The following is an 18312-nucleotide window of genomic DNA, read 5'->3' as shown; positions in this document are numbered from 1 at the left end:
CTCGATTTATCTTTGATAGGGGCACCGACACACAATGGGGAAAGGATAATGCTTTCAATAAATCATGGTTGGGGAACTGGATATTCACAATAGCCAAGATATAGAAACAACATAAGTGTCTGTTGATGGACAAATGGATAAGCAATATGTATTATACTATTAGCAATGGAGTATTATTCAGTCATAAAAAAAGAAGGAAACCCTGCCATTTGTGACAACATGGATGAACCTGGAGGCATTATGCTATGTGAAATAGGCCAAAGAGAGACAAATACTTTATAGTATCACTTATATGTGGAATCTAAAAAAGAAAACAATGTCAGACTCAGAAACATAGTAGAATGGTGGTTGCTGGGGCTGTGTAGTGGGGGCTAACAGCGGTGATGTTCACCAAAGTGTACAAACTTTTCGTTAAAAGATGAAGTTCTGGGATCCCTGGGTGGCGCAGCGGTTTGGCGCCTGCCTTTGGCCCAGGGCGCGATCCTAGAGACCCGGGATCGAATCCCACATTGGGCTTCCGGTGCATGGAGCCTGCTTCTCCCTCTGCCTATGTCTCTGCCTCTCTCTCTTTCTCTCTCTGTGACTATCATAAATAAATAAAAATTTTAAAAAAAAGATGAAGTTCTGAGAAACATGTAAAACATTGTGATTATAGTTAATAATACCATATTGAATACTTAAAGTTTGCTAAGAGTGTGAATCTTAAGTGTTCTAACACATACAAAAGTAACTGTGAGAGAATGGATGTGTTAAATGTGTTAACCTGATGGTGGTAATCATTTCATAATGCATATATACATCAAATTGTGTTGTATGCTTTAAATATATATTTACTTATTTGGCAAAAATTAAAATTATGAAAGAAAATATGTGGAAATATTTTAATGATTTTGATGTGGGTGTTTCTAAGCAACAAATTAACACAGAAAATGTACAGTTATGAATTTTAAAACTTTTATAAAGTAAAAACCATTAATAAACTATGACATCCTGGAAGAAATGTTACATACATGTGATAGACAAATGTTTACTGTCTACAATATAAAATATCCTACACATCAATTTTCAAATGGTCAAGAAAAATAAATATGCTACAAACATTTGGAAAATGTAAAACATCACTGGTGAAGACTGATAAAATGAGTTCCTTTTTAAAAAATCTGTCAGAAAATGTTACAAGTTTGATAATACTGGTATTCACAGAGATGCAAGGAAATGGACACTCTCATCATAAGTTCTCAGTTTTTATCAAATTATAAATATTCATACAGATGACCCAGCATTCCCATTTCAAATATTCTAAATATTAAAATAGTCTGCAAAGAAGTATGTACAGAAATGTTCATTACTCTTAGCATTGGTTGTTATGACAAAAAGATAAATATAATCTTAATGCCCATTGATGTGGGCATGGTTAAATATTTGGTAGTCACTCATGATGATTAACAATAAAATGTAGAGACCACTACAAAGTATTAGACACCCAAGATACACTGTAAAATAAAAATAAAAAGTTACATAATAATACTTTTTCTATTTTATAAAAATATTGTGGTTTTGGGTTTTCTAGAATGATACATACAAGACCATTTGCAATCAGCACCAATGAGGAGTAGATCTAAGGAAGAGTAATACTCCCTGATTTCTTGAAATATTGAAATATTATTTCATTTGTAGGTATTATTATATGCATGTATTATTTTTGTAATTTAAAAAACTCCTCTGCCCATACACACGTGTGCACACATACACACAAGACTGTCACTTTCAGGAATGTAATAATCTCCTTATTCTGAGCTACATATCTTCCACCCTTTGGTTCCCTTAAGGCTGTCTTCTTCTTCACTGCATCCTCCCAACTATTTGAAGACAGCTGCCACATACTTCTCAATCTTCTATTATCCAATTAAATATCCCAGGTGCCTTCATGCATTTCTTATGTGAATACTTCTCAGCACTCTAAAAATGCTTTTTTTACAATGTTAAGGCATAATTCCCCTGAGCTCCATCTGACCCGAACAAAGTAGAGTGGGTCTATTAAGCTCCTTGATTTGGATTTCAACAAATAGGATTTAACCATTTCAACCATAAAGTTCTATTAAGCCCTTCTAACAACCATATGAAATTGTTTACTGAAAATATAAGCATCGGGCACAGGACTCCTTGAAACTCTCTGTACTATCATCACAATTATTCCACAAATCTGAAACTGTCCGAAAAAATAAATTTCATTAAATACATCAAACTTAATCATATGTCTACAAGTATAAAATGTAATTGATGATTTTCCTTATAAAGAAGTTTTCTTCACAATCTACTTCTCATGTCCTGTAGCAATGTATGATTCAAGTTACATTTTTTCTAACATATATTTATGCCAGTGAAGTTAGTCACCAAAAAATGTGATACAGTAAACGGTTTCAACAATAAATGCAGAAATGTTATTTTATGAATATGTAGAAAAATAATGATGTTTTCTTTGGAAGTTAAAAAAAAAGAACTGCCAAAACAGAACTTTAGCTTACTTCTGTTTATGGACTTTAAATTCAGTCATATATCAAAATCAAACTAAATTGATTTAAACTTTGAGTTAATTCAAATAGAAGTATCTCTAAAACAAGTCCAAACACATAAAAGAGATGTCTAAGAATAACATATTCAGTCTTTTTTTTAAAGAGAACATCTAAGATTGGTTTATGTCTCCTTAATCAAAATGTTGGTTTAATATACATTCATTTGATATTAGTAGCTACTGATAACTGAATGTTGGATTTTAAATCAATTACACCATTTGATATTATAGTAGTTTATTAACTGAATATACTATGATTTAAAATAATTATGATATAATTACCTTTGATAAGTGTTTGCAGATAAGACACATAAAATATCACGGTAAGTCTGTGAATAGAGTAAATTAAGGTTTTCTAAGGAATTATGTGACATTTAAAACACTCTGATTCATTAACATAAGCACCCCCATGAGAAAGAAGTGTTTTTATTGTTAAAGTGAGTCTTCAGGAACACTTTATTTTGTTTTAAAGATTTTATTTATTTCTCAGGAACACTTTAATCCCATCTCTACCTCAGGTTAAGTATTTCCTTAAAGTTCTAAATTCCTCTTTTAAGAAAGAAAGAGAGAAAGAAAGAAAAGAAAAGAGAAAAAAGGAAGAAAAGAGTGTTGAGGTAAATTTTTAAATCTTTAAACTCTAAAGTTCTCTCTGGGAAACGAATTGGGGGTGGTGGAAGGGGAGGAGGGCAGAGGGGTAGGGGTGACTGGGTGACGGGCACTGAGGGGAGCACTTGACGGGATGAGCACTGGGTGTTATTCTGTATGTTGGCAAATTGAACACCAATAAAAAATAAATTTATTATTAAAAATAAATAAATAAATCATGAAAAAAATAAAATAAACTCTAAAGTTCTAAGCTCTTAGATGTGAACAACTCCTTATTAGAGTTTAAGCTTATATTTTACTGGGAGGGATGTGGGCTGAAAGTGGGAAACTGGTTTACACAAAGGACGCAGCTTCTTCCATGTACTTTCAGAGACTATTTTATCTTAACTTTCCAAGAAAAGTAGGAATCTCTCTCTCCCCGCCTCAACTCACCCTCTTCCCCAACCCCCAACCCAATTCCCACCCCGCAGTTAGAGTCCTACTTCACTGAAACTTCTGATTATTATAAAATTAGCTGTGGCATATCTACTTCCCTGATCTACCTCGGCCGTTAATAACCCCTACAGAAGACCAAAGAACGCTTAGCACAATGTACAACAAGATGGTGAGGGAGGGAGAGAGGGAGGAGTGAAGGGGAATGTGGGGGCTTAACTGGGCCAAAGAGTTCTCAGCTGCAATCCTATGCAACTTAAACGGTGCAATAAAAAATTTATGGGGAATTTAGTCTTACACTGTGAATAATATGTGGTTTCTAACTTAGAGATAAATGATGAAAAAATACATAGTGAAATCTGAACTCTAATTTAAAATGAAATCTAAGTTTAGAATTTTTAACTTCTCGGGCTCCCTGGGTGGCTCAGCGATTGAGCATCTGCCTTGGGCTCAAGGCCTGATCCTGGAGTTCCGGGATCGAGTCCCACATCGGGCTCCCTGCTGGAGCCTGCTTCTCCCTCTGCCTGTGTCTCTGCCTCTCTCTCTCTGTGTCTCTCATGAATAAATAAATGATCTAAAAACAAAACAAAACAAAAACAAAACTGAAGTTTAAAACAAACAATCTTTAAAAAAAAAAGAATTTTTAACTTCTCAGATTTGTTCAAAAGCATTTCTTATGGATGAATCTTTCAAGTGACACAAATGAGGTTCTAGTTACCCAGGCAAGCGAAAAGCCTATTTAGGGGCTTAGTTAATAGAATATATGCACTTACAGGAGGTTTAAGATTCAGTAGTGTCACAGAAAAGTATCATATTATATTTGCTTTCCTTCTTTCTTCCAATAATTTCACAGAAGTGAAAAAGTAAATGAACATTAGAAGTATCTTTGAGGTAAAAAATAAGCCACAATGGGACAAGAAAGAGGAAAGGTTTACATGGAGACAGAAGCTTTAATGGCTTCAGGGGTGGGGACGCAGGTGTAACACATGCACGAGCATGCACAGATATGTCCGTTAATGCATATGGATGGTTTGACCTGTGGTGTGTTTGGGGGTTAGTACTATGTTTATGAGTTGTGGACCTTAATTTAAAAATATAGTAATAGTAGACCTAGCTATCATCTTCTCCCATATTAGCTCTCTCTCCACTGAATAGTTAATTCCTGCATTAGCCCCTCTAAGAGAGCCTTGCAGAATAGCACCATTTGCCATGATGGAATAGAAACAGTCTAATGGAGAGCTAGGGAGAGAGCCAAGGGGACACTGTGTAGTTTACCCATTTCTTATTACTTCTGTCCTCTTTCCAAGTGGTCCCTAGGGAACTGGATCAAGGGAGAAACCACAGAGATATAGAGGCAGATGCCTTTTTTCACTCATAAATTATTCACATTTTACATGAAAACAGAGGAATGAGAAATGTGGGAGCTGGAACTAACTATACAGAGAAGATACACAATTTGACTTTAAATACAGAAAACTAGTTTCAACAGGATCACTCCTGGTATAATAGAAAAATGTTATTGCTATCTACTTAAAGGTATGACATAAATACATACTGACTTAAGACAACTTGTAAACAATATCAAGATGGTACAAAAATGCTAAAAACTAAGACCTGGCATTTTTAGCCAGACTTTCAGATAAACCACTCCAGACCAAGAAAATCTACCAGAGCTATTTTAGAACATTATTCCTTCTATCATAATAATGTTTTCTTTTGTTGGGAAAATAGCGAACACATAGAACACAATGTTTTAGAGGGTGGCTATACAAATTTCTCCTGTGCGTGTCTTAAAATGGATCGACCTCCTTGAATGTGCTTTATATTTAGAAGATACCAAACTGTTAGTTTCTTTTCACAGCACTTATAATTTTAATTCTTTAATCATTTGTGTGATTATTTGTTTAATGCCCCTCATACCCACTGAGACCATAAGTTCCAAGACATGAGCAGGCCTGTTTTATTTGCCCCAGAGGACTGAAAATGTGAATGTAGTTCATGGTACACAGTGGATAACTGATAAATTTCTTTTAAAAGAATAAGAACGTCCTCTCTAATGAGGCTTTCTAAAAAACCCATATTAAATAAAGAAAGATCTAAATAAGAATTTTTTAAGGGGGGTGTGAGTTCATCCTAAAAATAAAATGGAATTCCAAGCTATCAGAATTAATCCATTATAGTCCTTATCTTGAACCCAAAAGCAAACTATAAAAATTTTAAATACCTTTTTAAAGATAAAATAAGTAATCATCATAACAACCGGAAGCAATAATGTCTTTGTGTATCTCAAGGGAGTCTGAAACAAAGGAAAGTATTTAAAATAGTCATTTATTAAATTTTACATTAAATGAATAAAAATCTGTCAAATTGAGTATTACAATAAAATTTCTTAAAGGTAAAAATGTTTTTGTCATTAACATTATATATATTTATCAATCTCCACCTTCTAATGCAAAATGAAATTTATAAAGTTAGACAAATGTACCAAAGATTTTAACAGTAAAAACTATTAAGGCAAAAATTAGCTATGTCAATTATTTTTTCCTTTCTTTTGGTTTTATCTTTTATTTATATAATATTAATTCTTAAATTTTATGTTTACATAGCTATCCCCAGACCCTACATTATCATTTCCTGGGCTGCAAAGTTCTGTTATTTTCATTGGTGAAACTAGAACAGACAAAGAAGAAAGCCAGTCTGCATAATAATTACTATAAATATGAGTAAGCACTTAACTAACATCAGCAGCTAAATAATCCTCATGAGCCATTATTGTGGTTGGAGTGATTTACCATGTCACTAAATTAAATACTTTTTGAAGGCAGAAACTGAGACATTTTCCTCTTTGTAGTCAGTCCTACAATAAACTACCTCACAGATAAATAGTAGTAATAATAGTTTTTGAGTAATGTATGACTGGTTGGATAGATAAAACAATAACATGGGAGTAGTATACCTTTCTTGGCAGCAACTTGTTAAACATTTTTACAATATTTGGATTTTTGAGTAAAATAAAGCTAAACTTTTGAAAACCAAAACAAGTATTTGGATTTATTTTACCTCTAAGTGAACTAGAACTGTATGGGGCACCAGGTGGCTCAGGCAATTAAGCATCTGCCTTCGGTCACGATCCCAGGGTCCTAAGATAGAGCCCTGCTTGGACACCTCACTCAACAGGAATCTGCTTCTCCCTCTCACTCTAACCCTTCCCCCTGCTCGTGCTCTGGCTACTGTCTCTCTAAAATGAATAAATAAAAAATCTTTTAAAAAATAAAATAGAACTGTAAAAACAGTAATTCACTGTGGATTAAATAGTATATTAAGCATTGTTCCTGGATTATATCATTTAATCATCATCAATAGCTCCTTTAAAGGCCATTGTTTATTGATTTTAGACATAAAAAACAGTTGAGGAATGCTGTATGACTAGCAAAAGTTATATTAAAAAATGGTGCCTCTGAACAAAAATTTTGAGTTTCAGATTAAAAGGAAAACTGAAGAGCAAAAAACCATCATATCTGTGGACAAGGGAAAAAATCAAAGAAATATTCATACCGCTTTTTCCATGAAGTCAAATTCAGGAGCACAGGTGTAAATTAAGGTATCAAAATCTGTATACCTTAGGATTCTGGCTGCTATAAGGTCACTCAGCCGAATCTAGGAAGAAGATAAGGTAAAACAAATTTAAATTACACTAAGAACTATGGTCAATAATGATTGATTTGTATAATATTAATAAAGTCTATGGAGGAGATAATTCAAGGTACATAGATGTCCCTCAAATAAAAATTTTAAAAGATTTAGTAAACTATATACATTGTTATGTACTGAATTATGAAGAAAACTGAAAAACAAAGAGAAATATCAAAAGAAATGAAAAGCAAAAAGAGGTCAGAAAAAATAAGCAGGGAAGATAATATAGAGAGTAAGCTAAGATCAGCACTCACTGGGTAGAAACCATCATGCAGTTAATCAAGAGATTTTATAATCATCATTTAGTAAGAAGGAAACAATCTCACATTAACCCCTTTCACCATACATTGTAAATCATGAATAAATTTTCTAAGTGTTGTCATTTCCACAAAGCCTCATACACTGATTACAATTTTTGGTGCTTGTAGAATTTTTCAGATATACATTCAAGTCATTAAATATAGGAGCTATTCATAAGGATTACAACAACTACACACACTACTTTGATTTAATTACTTGATTTCTAAGGCCTTTGAAGTAAACATCACCAACCAAAATCAATGCAGAACTCCTATTTTCTACTGATTATTTATTACCTACTGTCAGTGAGGCAATTATTTTTCCACTGCATTCTCAGAAGGCCAAAAAAAAAGGGGGGGAAATATTTGTTATATAAACCTTAATTCAAATTATTTTTCAGGAACAAAAATTACTTTATATCAAACCTAACAATTATCTGTGGTTTTCATTTATTTATGGTTCCCCTTATCTGTCAGTAGCAAGGATAATTTAGACCTTATTTTCTAATTTGGGCTAGGCCTAATGATAGATAATAATTTGACTAAACCACTTTCATTTCAAGTCTGTCTCACAATTGTCACACACAGGAAGTCATTTAAGAGTGCCAAGGGTGTGTGTATAAGATTTGTAATGAACTGGATGACAATGTGGAGCAACCACAGACCAACTTAACAGATAAGTAAATGACTTTGGAGGCTTCAATAAATTTTACCATAAAATATACAACTCCTACAGATTGAAAAGTTAAGAATAAAAAGGGAAAGAAAAAAGAAAAATGTGTCAGACATACCAGAGAACAGCAACCACAAATAAGCCTAATAAATCATCTCACAGAGCTGGCAATAAATGGTGAATGAATCCTTACATTTTGAAATTTTATTTATCCTCAGCATGTATGCAATTTTATCCTCAGCATGTATGCAAGCTCAATGCTCCTGGAGAGTGATAGCACTTAACCTTTTAAAGAATAAGTACCATCATCTCTTGTTAAAGGTAAAGAAATTTCAGTACTAGACAGGGTCCTACTGGATAGTACTAGAAGAGGTACATTTCAGAGTAGGTTATTGTATGATACACTCATGCACACTCACATCCAAATGGAAAGTGTCAAGAACCAAAAATAAATTCCTGCATTGTTTTCTGTCCCCTAAACTGATTAGCTAAATAGGGACTTTGCTTTGACAAAGGCTACTACGTAAGACATTAACTCTAAAACAAACACACACCATACATGAGGGATATTTTCCAGAAGATGAAAAGAGACATTAACATTTCCCATTTTTCTTTTACATTACAAGAAAAGCTTTAAAAATATCAAATCACATCTTAATTTTAGTCCATAATTATACATAAATAAAACTACATTGAGATTGTGTGTTTTATATTTCAAAGCTGAGTACAGACTGCTCATATGTTGAAATCTGCAAAAATGAGTAACTTATTATTTAAACAAATGACTATTTTTTAAAGCTTTTGAAGTAATTTACACACCCAATGTATGGTTCAAACCCACAATCCCAACATCAAGAGTCGCACACTCTACTGACTGAGCCAGCCAGATGCCCCTATTTGTAACTGAAATATAAATATATAAATACTTATGATATTGTTAAATTTTTTCCTGGATGGTTAAATCAGCAGTCATTGATAAGAGTTCTTTCTTAGTGGGTTGAAAAAATCATTGAACTGCATGGTTTTATTATTGACTCTATCAATAACTACCCCTAGGACCTTGAGAAAGGCACTTAATCTCTATTAAATAAAGAGGTAAAAATAGATGGTTTCAAAGTTTTCATTCAGCTACATTTTATAGGAATTTTTATGCATTAACTAAAAGTACTTACATGATCTGATACACCTAAGATTTTAGATGTCAGAAACTTCAAAATAATTGTTCCACACAGCCAAGCACAACCTTGAATCAGCTAGAAAATAAGTGAAATAGATAGAAGTCAGATACTAAAAATTATAAATTAACCCGTTAAAATATTCCATTATACCAACAAAATGGTATAGGAAAGTTTTAGCCATGTAAAGAATATTAATGATGAGGTCTAAAAAAAGGATACTCCTTCAGAAAATTTTGTTTAAAGGCAAAGAACTGAAAGAGATGACACTGCTATAAAATACGTAATAAATCTAGAGTTCTACAAATTCTAAAGGAATTTTTAAAGTTATTTCAATTTCTGTGAAGAAAAGAGTTATATGCTTGTTTCTAAATAGTAGTTCCTAGCTGAAAAGTCCTTTTTTTTTTTTTTCAAAAAAAAATAGGATTAAATTATTAAAAAAAATTCTGCTACCACTCTTTTGGAAATAAAATGATAGGAGTCCCTCCTCAAGAAAGGAAAAATTTGAAGACAAGCTTTCATTCTAAAGAGAGAAATAGACACTAAAATTTACATGGAGGTTTCTGTTCATTTTCTACTTGTTTTTTGGCTAACTTCGATTAGAAAAAGCACAAATGTGGACTTCTAGATAGCCTGAGGAAAATTAAAGCAGCCTAAATCCAAATCTCTCCATACTTATCCAAGTAGAATAATGCAACCACAAATAAAAAAAAAACAGGTAACAGTACAAACTTTAAATTACCTGTAAATAGGAAGGGACAATACATACAACAAAGTTAAACCTCATGTTCAGGATCTTAGCCCTTGTAGAGAATGAATGGAATCTCAAAACCATGTGGAAGAAGAGAGAGGGAAATGAGGGGTTCCAAAATGAACTAACTCCAGGGACAGAATGTCCACTTTATGTGTGGGAACACTGGAGAATGAGTACAGAAAAGTATAAAAAGGACTGATCCCAGAAAGGCATTAATTTTGGAAAGAGAGGAAGGAAAAGAAAAAGAGAGAAACCCTCTAGGAGAAGGTGTGGAGAAGGAAATAAGAAGGGGAAATTAAGTATCCAGAAAAATAAATGGGGACCAAACAAAAGACAAACAATCACTATTGTCACTGAAAGATAAAAGGAAGTTATTGATAAAACCACATTTTGTTATATTGACCAGGATTAGAAAATACCTGCTCTAACCACAAAATAATTAGATGAAAGATGTCTATATTATCTATAATATAGCTTCTATCAGAAGCTAAGAAAAATTAGAGTCAAACATTTCAGCTGGTGATATATGCTCTAATGAATAAAAATCACACAAAGCAAAAAAAAAAAAAAAAAAAACACCTACAATGCAGAATTAAAAATTAAGTATGCTCAAATCAGCATTCAGGGCTATAAATAAACAAAGGTTTTAAAAACCAAAACCAGAAAAAAACAGAGTGTTTATTAAATATAGAAAAGAAATGGAAGAAAAGGAGAAAATCATTGAAAAATGAAGACAGAGGGAGGAGGCAAGAGGGCAGAAGAGTAGGGGTCCTCATTTTATATGGTCCCCTTAATTTAGCTCGATAACTATCAAACCATCCTGAATACCTATCAAATTAACCTGAGATGTAAGGAAAGAATGGCCAGAACTCTACAAATAGCAAAGTCATCATTTTTTTTTTTTAAAGATTTATTTATTTATTCATGAGAGAGAGAGAGAGAGGCAGAGACACAGGAGGAGGGAGAAGCAGGCTCCATGCCGGGAGCCCGACATGGGATTCGATCCCAGGACTCCAGGATCGCACCCTGGGCCAAAGGCAGGCACTAAACCGCTGAGCTACCCAGGGATCCCCAAAGTCATCATTTTTCACAAGATAGGAGTACAGAGAAGAAAATGCTGGGGAGGGAGCCCTTGTCAGCCAGCTACGGGAAAGTGGTAACAGCCCTGGAGCTCAGTCAGGACCTGCAGAAATCTGCTCCTGTGAGAGTCTTCCCTGCCTACAAGGCACTGAGTGGTGAAGCCAGGTAGAACTGCAGGTGGGACAGCGGGGTCTCAATGTTCCCTGAGGCACAGAAAGAACAGGAGTCCCTGGGCCAGCAGAGTTCCCAAGCACTGGAGCAGGGAAATGGGTGTAAGTCAGCGAGCCTGGAAGGAGGCTCAGCTTATTTTGCCACAAACCAGCTTCTTTCGCCTGATGGGGTGACTGCTCTCCATGCTGGGTCTCTGCAAAGGACTGGGACACAGCGACCCTCCACCTTCCTCTGGGAAGGGCAGAGGCTCTCCCTGCCAGAACCCTACAAATTGCACTGATCAGTGTCCCTCCACCTGCCCCTGGGAGGATCTGAGTGTGTGGGCACCATAGGAGTCTACAGTTTGGCACATGCTGGCATCTCTCAGCATCCGGGCTGGAGAGCTGGACATCGTCATTTTTGTTTTTGCCCTCTAAAGAGGTACAGAATGCCTCCAGGGAACAAATGCCTCACACTATAAACTGCTTACACTGAGCATGGCTCCCTGGCAAGGGGTGGTGCAACTATGCCCAGGCACAGGCACCAGAGAATCCATGCAGCAGGCCCTCCCTCAGAAGATCAGCTGGAAGAACAGGGAACAGCAAGTTTATGCACCAAACAGGTCTGGAGAACTTCAGGGTTGGGGAAAATAGTATATAGAACTAGAGTTTTTATTTTCTTATACTTTATCTTTCAGTTCAAAATTTTCCAATTTTTTTTGTTTCAACTAGTTTCTTATTTTATTAACTCTGTATTTTTAAGTCTTTTTTTAACTTTCATATTTTACAATTACATGTTATAGATACATTCTTCATTTTTGGCTTCCTTTGAAAGTATTCAATTCTATTTTTGTATCTGTATAAGTTTTTATTAATAATTTTTGAATTTAATATATTTTAGCAAACAGAACAAAGTATACTCAGGACCAAGTGGATCACCTTATTTTGTCCACTCTCTCCCTGCCCCCTATTTTTTCCTCTTCTTTTTTCTTTTCTTTGTCTTCATCTTTTTTCTTTCATTTTCTGGTTCCTGGTCTCTTTGGAATTGTCTAGTGTGTATTTTGGTTGGGTTGTATTTTTGACTCTGTGCACTTGTATAGCCATTCTTCACTGGAAAAAATGACTATTAGGAGGAATTCACAACAAAAGAAAGAACCAGAGGTAATACTCTCTGTCACAGAGCTAATGGATATGGTTTTAAGTAATATGTTTGATATGGAGCTTAGGATAATAATTATAAAGTTACTAGTTACTAGTGCTTGAAGAACACATAAAAGACTCTAGAGAATCTCTTAGTGCAGAAATTAGATCTAATAAGGCCAAAATTAAAAATACTCTGAGAGTCTAAACTGGATGCTCTAATAGCTAGTGCAAATGAGACAGAAGAGAGAATAAGTGACATGAAGACAAGTTGATGGAAAGGAAGGAACTGAGGAAAAGAGAAAAATAACTAAAAGGCCATGAGGAGAGGCTCCAAGAGATAAGTGATAGTTTGAAAAAAAAAATAACATCCATATTACTGGAATTCCTGAGAACATTGAGAGAGAGAGAGAGAGAGAGAGAGAGGGGGCCAAAAGGTATACTAGAGCAAATTATAGTTAAGAACTTCCCTGATCTCGGGAAGGAAACAGGTATTCATATTCTAGAGGTAGAGAAGACCCCTCCCAAAATCAATAAAAACAGATCAACACCTCGACATATAATAATAAAGCTTGCAAATTTCAGAGGTAAACAGAAAATTCTGAAAGAAGCCTGACACAAGAGAGTCCTAACATACAGAAGGAGAAATATTAGAGTAACAGCAGACATATCCACAGGACCTGACAGGCCAGAAAGGGCTGGCATGATAGATATTCAGGGTACTAAATGAAAAATGAAGACAATCTCTAGGTAACTAAAGGAGAAAAATTCAAATAAAAATTCAAAAAGAGCACTGAAGACAGAAAAAATAACAACAAAAAACTCAAAAGAATAAAAATGAGATTAAAGAGGAAGTAAAAGAATCAGAGAAAGTGGTAGAAACAAAAAACAGGCAACATTCATAGAGTCTCTGAAAAAGTAAAACTAAACAATGAATTGACACTAGTATTTAAATACAATCCAAGTTTTCTTGGATTCTCTAGGAAGTTTTCTTAGACATAAAATACCTGAATTTACATTTGGAAAGGACTCACCATGTATTGAGGAAATTGACCAGTATGGAAAACTACCTCAAGATATAGCCTAATAAAACTTAAAAATGAAGAAAAATTCCTTAACACTTCTAGGGACAAAGTCCACATAACTTAGAAGGGTAAGAGAATTTGGTTTGTATCATATGTGTTAAAAGGAACATAAAAACAGATCAAGACACTCATGTAGAAGCATTTTCAAGACACTCGAGAAAGTGGGACTCAAGAACTTTATATGTAGCCCATCAGTCACTCGGGTATAAAGATTATAAAAAACTAATTTCAAGTATGCAATACTTGAGGAAATAATCTTCCTAAGTATAGAAAGAAAGTTCAAAACAAAAGAGAACCATGTAGTGAAATATGAAGAGAAATAGTAAATGCAATAAAAATACACATATAATTTAGGACATAAATAAAAATTTTTATATTCTCACAAAACAAGACCTGCCCTGTGCTGTACAGAGAAGCACTGAAACAGACTCAAAAAGGTGATGAAGACAACAATGGCCAAAGCAAATAAGGAGTCATAGCTTATAATCCTGTTATCACTAAGGTTCACACCAACCAGTGTTAGATATAAAATATTTTGACATTAAAAGACACAATTCACAAAGAAAATATAATAAGTATGAACAACTATACACTGCAACCATCTATATAAAGCAGAAGTTACTAGACATTCAAGGAGAGATAGAAACCTACTCAGAGGATTAAATATACTTTTTCGATGCAAGATAGATCAGTGGGCAAATAATACATAAAACTATAAAATACAAAAAAGTCAAAAGAAATATTGTCAATAAACTTACCAAACACTTCCTATGAATAAAGGATACACCTTCATCTCAAACACACACAAAATACTCACAAAAAAATGATCATCTATTAGGTCAGAGAGAAAGTATCCAGGAGTTCCATAAACTAAAAATATTACAAACAGCCCTCTGTCGTCATGGGGTAATAAGATTACAAATTAGTAACAAAGTCAGAAGATCAAAAGGCCTCTCCTCCTGGAAATTAGTAAAGTTTCTATGAAACAAGTCTTAAGTGAAGGAGAAACAATTTTTTTTCAAATATGATAATTAAAAGTACATATTATAAACGAAGAAAGTCATGTATAATAATGATCAGAAGAAAATCCATATTTTCCTCAAGAACTCATATCAATAAAAATGAGAGAAAAATATTATAATTTGATTCAAATATCTTGCTAACAAATAACAAAATAAACCAAGAGAAAACACATGAAAAGAAATGCTCAAGAACAGTCTATGATATTTGCTCCTTTATGTATCCATTTTTTTGTTTTTATTTCTTCCTCATGTTCTAAGATTTCTTCTGGCCATTTACTTTCTGCTTCAAGAATTTGCACTAACCATTCTTTAAAGGTTGCTCTGCTAGTAACACATTTTCTTCGTTTTCTTTCATCTGAGAATGTCTTTTATTTCCCCTCCACTCCTGAAAGACACTTTTACTGGACATGTAATTTGACTTTAGAATTCTTTTCAGCATTTGACAAGCATTATGCCATCTTTTTCTGGCCCCATAGTTTCAGATGGGAAGGCTACTGTAATGCAAATCAGTTTTACCCTATAGTAACACATCATTTCTCTCTGCCTGATTTAAAAAAATTTCTTTTTGTCTTTGGCTTCCAGAAATTTAATTATGATATGTCCTGGCATGGATCTTATTGGATTTTTCCTACTTGGGGTTCACTCAGTTTCTTGACTCTGTAGATTTATGTCTTTTAACCAAATTTGATTAAAATTTGGCAGAAGTCTTCAGCTGTTACTTATTCAGATTTTTTTTCAGCCCCACTCTCCTTTACCTCTCCTTGTGGAATTTCAATGATACAAATACTTAGATGTATGTGTGTGTATATGTATCTATATGTATGGGTCTAAAAGTAAGGACACAATGGTAGCAATGAGAACAGTCTGCACTCAGGTCTTGATTTCTAAATACCATACAGAGTAAGATATGCAATATAATTTTTTAATCCACAGGGATGAAAGAAATACTTGGAGTAAAACAAGTTTTGGGGAGAGAGGTTGTAAGAAGTGTTAGTTCACAAAATAGCTTTTCTTTTCTTTTTTGATGGTCTTTTATGGGGGAAAAAAAAGCCATAAAAAGCCATAATAGCCTTTGCATTATCTAGATGACTAACATGATTTGTTTCTCCCTTTTGCAAAAGACAATATCAATTATATTAACTTCAAAACATAAATGTAAGCTGAATATTAATTATATGTCAACTTTTTTTTTAGATTTTTCTTTTTCTGAAATTCTTGAGTTGAAAGCTTAATTTTTACCCTTCCCAGTCTAAACCGTAAATACTTAAGACAATAAATTTTCTTCTTAGTACAGTTCTGACAGAATTCCCTAAATGTCCATGGATACTGTTCCATTTGTTGCCATTTTTTAATAGTCTGTAATGGAAATTTTGACTTTCTTTTGAATTCAATTATTAAATAAAGATCTTTTAATTTTCTGATGATTTCTTGGCTTAATCTTTTTAAAAACTGTTAATTTTTTTGAAGTTAAGAAATCATGTTAGAAGGGTCATGTTATCCAATAATTGAAGTGCACAAATATTACTCATTTTCACCATTAGGGATAGGAGAAAAACTTCAGCAATGAGTAATTGGCAACTCAGTCCATTTTGTTCTTTTGCATTCTGAATAGAAATCTAGCTGATCTTACCATAACTTCTCCAGTTTTGCCCTATTAATATGCCACATGTAATCACACAGTTCTTTAATATAGCAGGTTTTATTTTTTAATAGGTATTAAAAGGCCAAGAAAAAAGGCCTACATCTACATCAAAGGCCAAGAAAAAAAGAAGAAATGTCATCTCTCCAATATTACAAGAATTAGTAATTGCAGTGCCTACCTAAATAACATATTTATTTTACTTGGAAACAAAACATACAAATATAGAGGTAACACGGGCCATACATTTGTATATTTGGGAAGAAGTCAAATAAATATTAGGTGGTAGCTGATTTGAAATAAGAAGGGGCTGGGAGAATGTAGGAAAAATGTTACAGGAACAAAAATAAGAGAGTCTAAGTGGGAAGCAGAAGAACAGATAGATGATAGATGTAGAAAAAGAAAAAGGGAAAGTGAGATCAGGACTACATACTGAGTTATGTTGAAAAGAAAGTTAGTAAATCTAAGGAGAGAAACTCAAGACAGAAAGAAATTTAGAAAGCAAGGCAGTAAGGATATAACAAAATGAAAAGTAAAGAGAAGCATGAGCATAGTGCTGAAATATATGAAATAATTTCTGGATGATGACTTGTAGATGTTGTTTAGGGTTATTTCTCACCCTATGTGAGCAGGTATTGATAATATCTATTGATCATTCAATTTTTAAAGTATATTGTCTGTATTCAGTTTATAGAAAGAAAGAGTTTGAAGAAATGGTTAAAAATGTTGAAGCTTACCCAAAAGTTGAGTTCAGATACTCCCAATCTTTGAATTTTATTTCTCTTCAGAATTATCACCTAAAATGAACATGATATAAAATGAAATAAATAAATAAAATGGACATTTCATATGAATGATACATCTCAAAAATCACATAGTCATTCACTTTCATCTTGGCTATCACTAGGCATTTTCCTTCTTAATTGTTGATTTTTCAAAATCTGGACATGGCAAATTTCCTTATCATGAGAGCTAAATGCTTTCTGTGCCAAAAAGTTGGTTCTAGAATCAAGTTAATTCCTCACTGAGTGACATCAGATGTCCTGGGCAGGCTGCTCCTCTTAGGGTGTAGATGGTATGTGGGAGGTGTGTTGGTGCAAGGGTATATATGTAAGTCATCCAGCAACGTTAGTGGTCTAAATTAACATGAAAATCTTTCCTCTCTGAATTCTTAAATAAAATATTTAAACATGTTTTTAAAATGTCTAACTGAACTTAAAGAAAATGAATTTTCCAGGTGCCAGGGAAAAACAGATGACTTTTAAAAACTGAAACCATTAGGAGAGAATCTAGGGCAGTCTTTAAGGAGGAGTGCAGAAAAAAGTTGTAAGTATGGGCTTTCATCAAAAGTAGAGAAGGGGGGGCAGTCTGGGTGGCTCAGCGGTTTAGAGCTGCCTTCGACCTAGGGCCTGATCCTGGAGACCCAGAATCGAGTCCCGCGTCGGCCCCGGCATGGAGCCTGCTTCTCTCTCTGCCTGTGTCTCTCTCTGCCTCTCTCTCTCTCTCATGAATAAATAAATAATTTTTAAAAAAGTAGAGAAGGGCTTGGAACTATGGAAGGTTAAGCAACTAGACTTGAGGCATGCATAAAGCTGGAGTCCTCCAAAACCATAACCTTCAGTGCTATCAACTAAATGTGTATGTCCTCCTTCCCCCAAACACATGTGTTAAAACTTTAATCCTCAATGTGGCATGAGGGAAGGTGAAGCCTTTGGGAGGTAATTAGGTAATTAGATCGGGAAGTAATTAGACCATGGAGGTGGAGCCCTCATGAATGGGACTAGTGTTATGAGAGGGCAGCCCTGGTGGCTCAGCAGTTTAGTGCCACCTTCAGCCCAGGGCGTGATCCTAGAGACCTAGGATTGAGTCCCACATCAGGCTCCCTGCATGGAGCCTGCTTCTCCCTCTGCCTCTCTCTCTCTCTCTCTCTCTCTCTCTCTGTGTGTGTGTCTCATGAATAAATAAATAAAATCTTTAAAAAAAAAAAAGACAC

General features: G+C 34.2%; 1 protein-coding gene across 2 annotated transcripts in view; it reads right to left on the bottom strand.

The window, feature by feature from the left end:
• DPY19L2 (dpy-19 like 2) overlaps positions 1-18312 on the bottom strand; it is a 94289-nt gene that overhangs the window by 25890 nt on the left and 50087 nt on the right. For both annotated transcript variants that reach the window (XM_077856218.1, XM_077856216.1), the window contains exons 12-16: positions 17057-17116; positions 9448-9528; positions 7166-7267; positions 5835-5906; positions 2855-2901 (exon numbers count right to left, since the gene is read on the bottom strand). In XM_077856218.1, the coding sequence (XP_077712344.1) occupies positions 2855-2901; positions 5835-5906; positions 7166-7267; positions 9448-9528; positions 17057-17116 (362 nt within the window). The remainder of the gene's footprint in view (positions 1-2854; positions 2902-5834; positions 5907-7165; positions 7268-9447; positions 9529-17056; positions 17117-18312) is intronic.

Source organism: Canis aureus, chromosome 18 (assembly GCF_053574225.1).
Source record: "Canis aureus isolate CA01 chromosome 18, VMU_Caureus_v.1.0, whole genome shotgun sequence".
Lineage (NCBI taxonomy): Eukaryota > Metazoa > Chordata > Mammalia > Carnivora > Canidae > Canis > Canis aureus.
The sequence above is the reverse complement of the archived record's forward strand: the minus strand, read 5'-3'. Positions and strand labels throughout refer to the sequence as shown.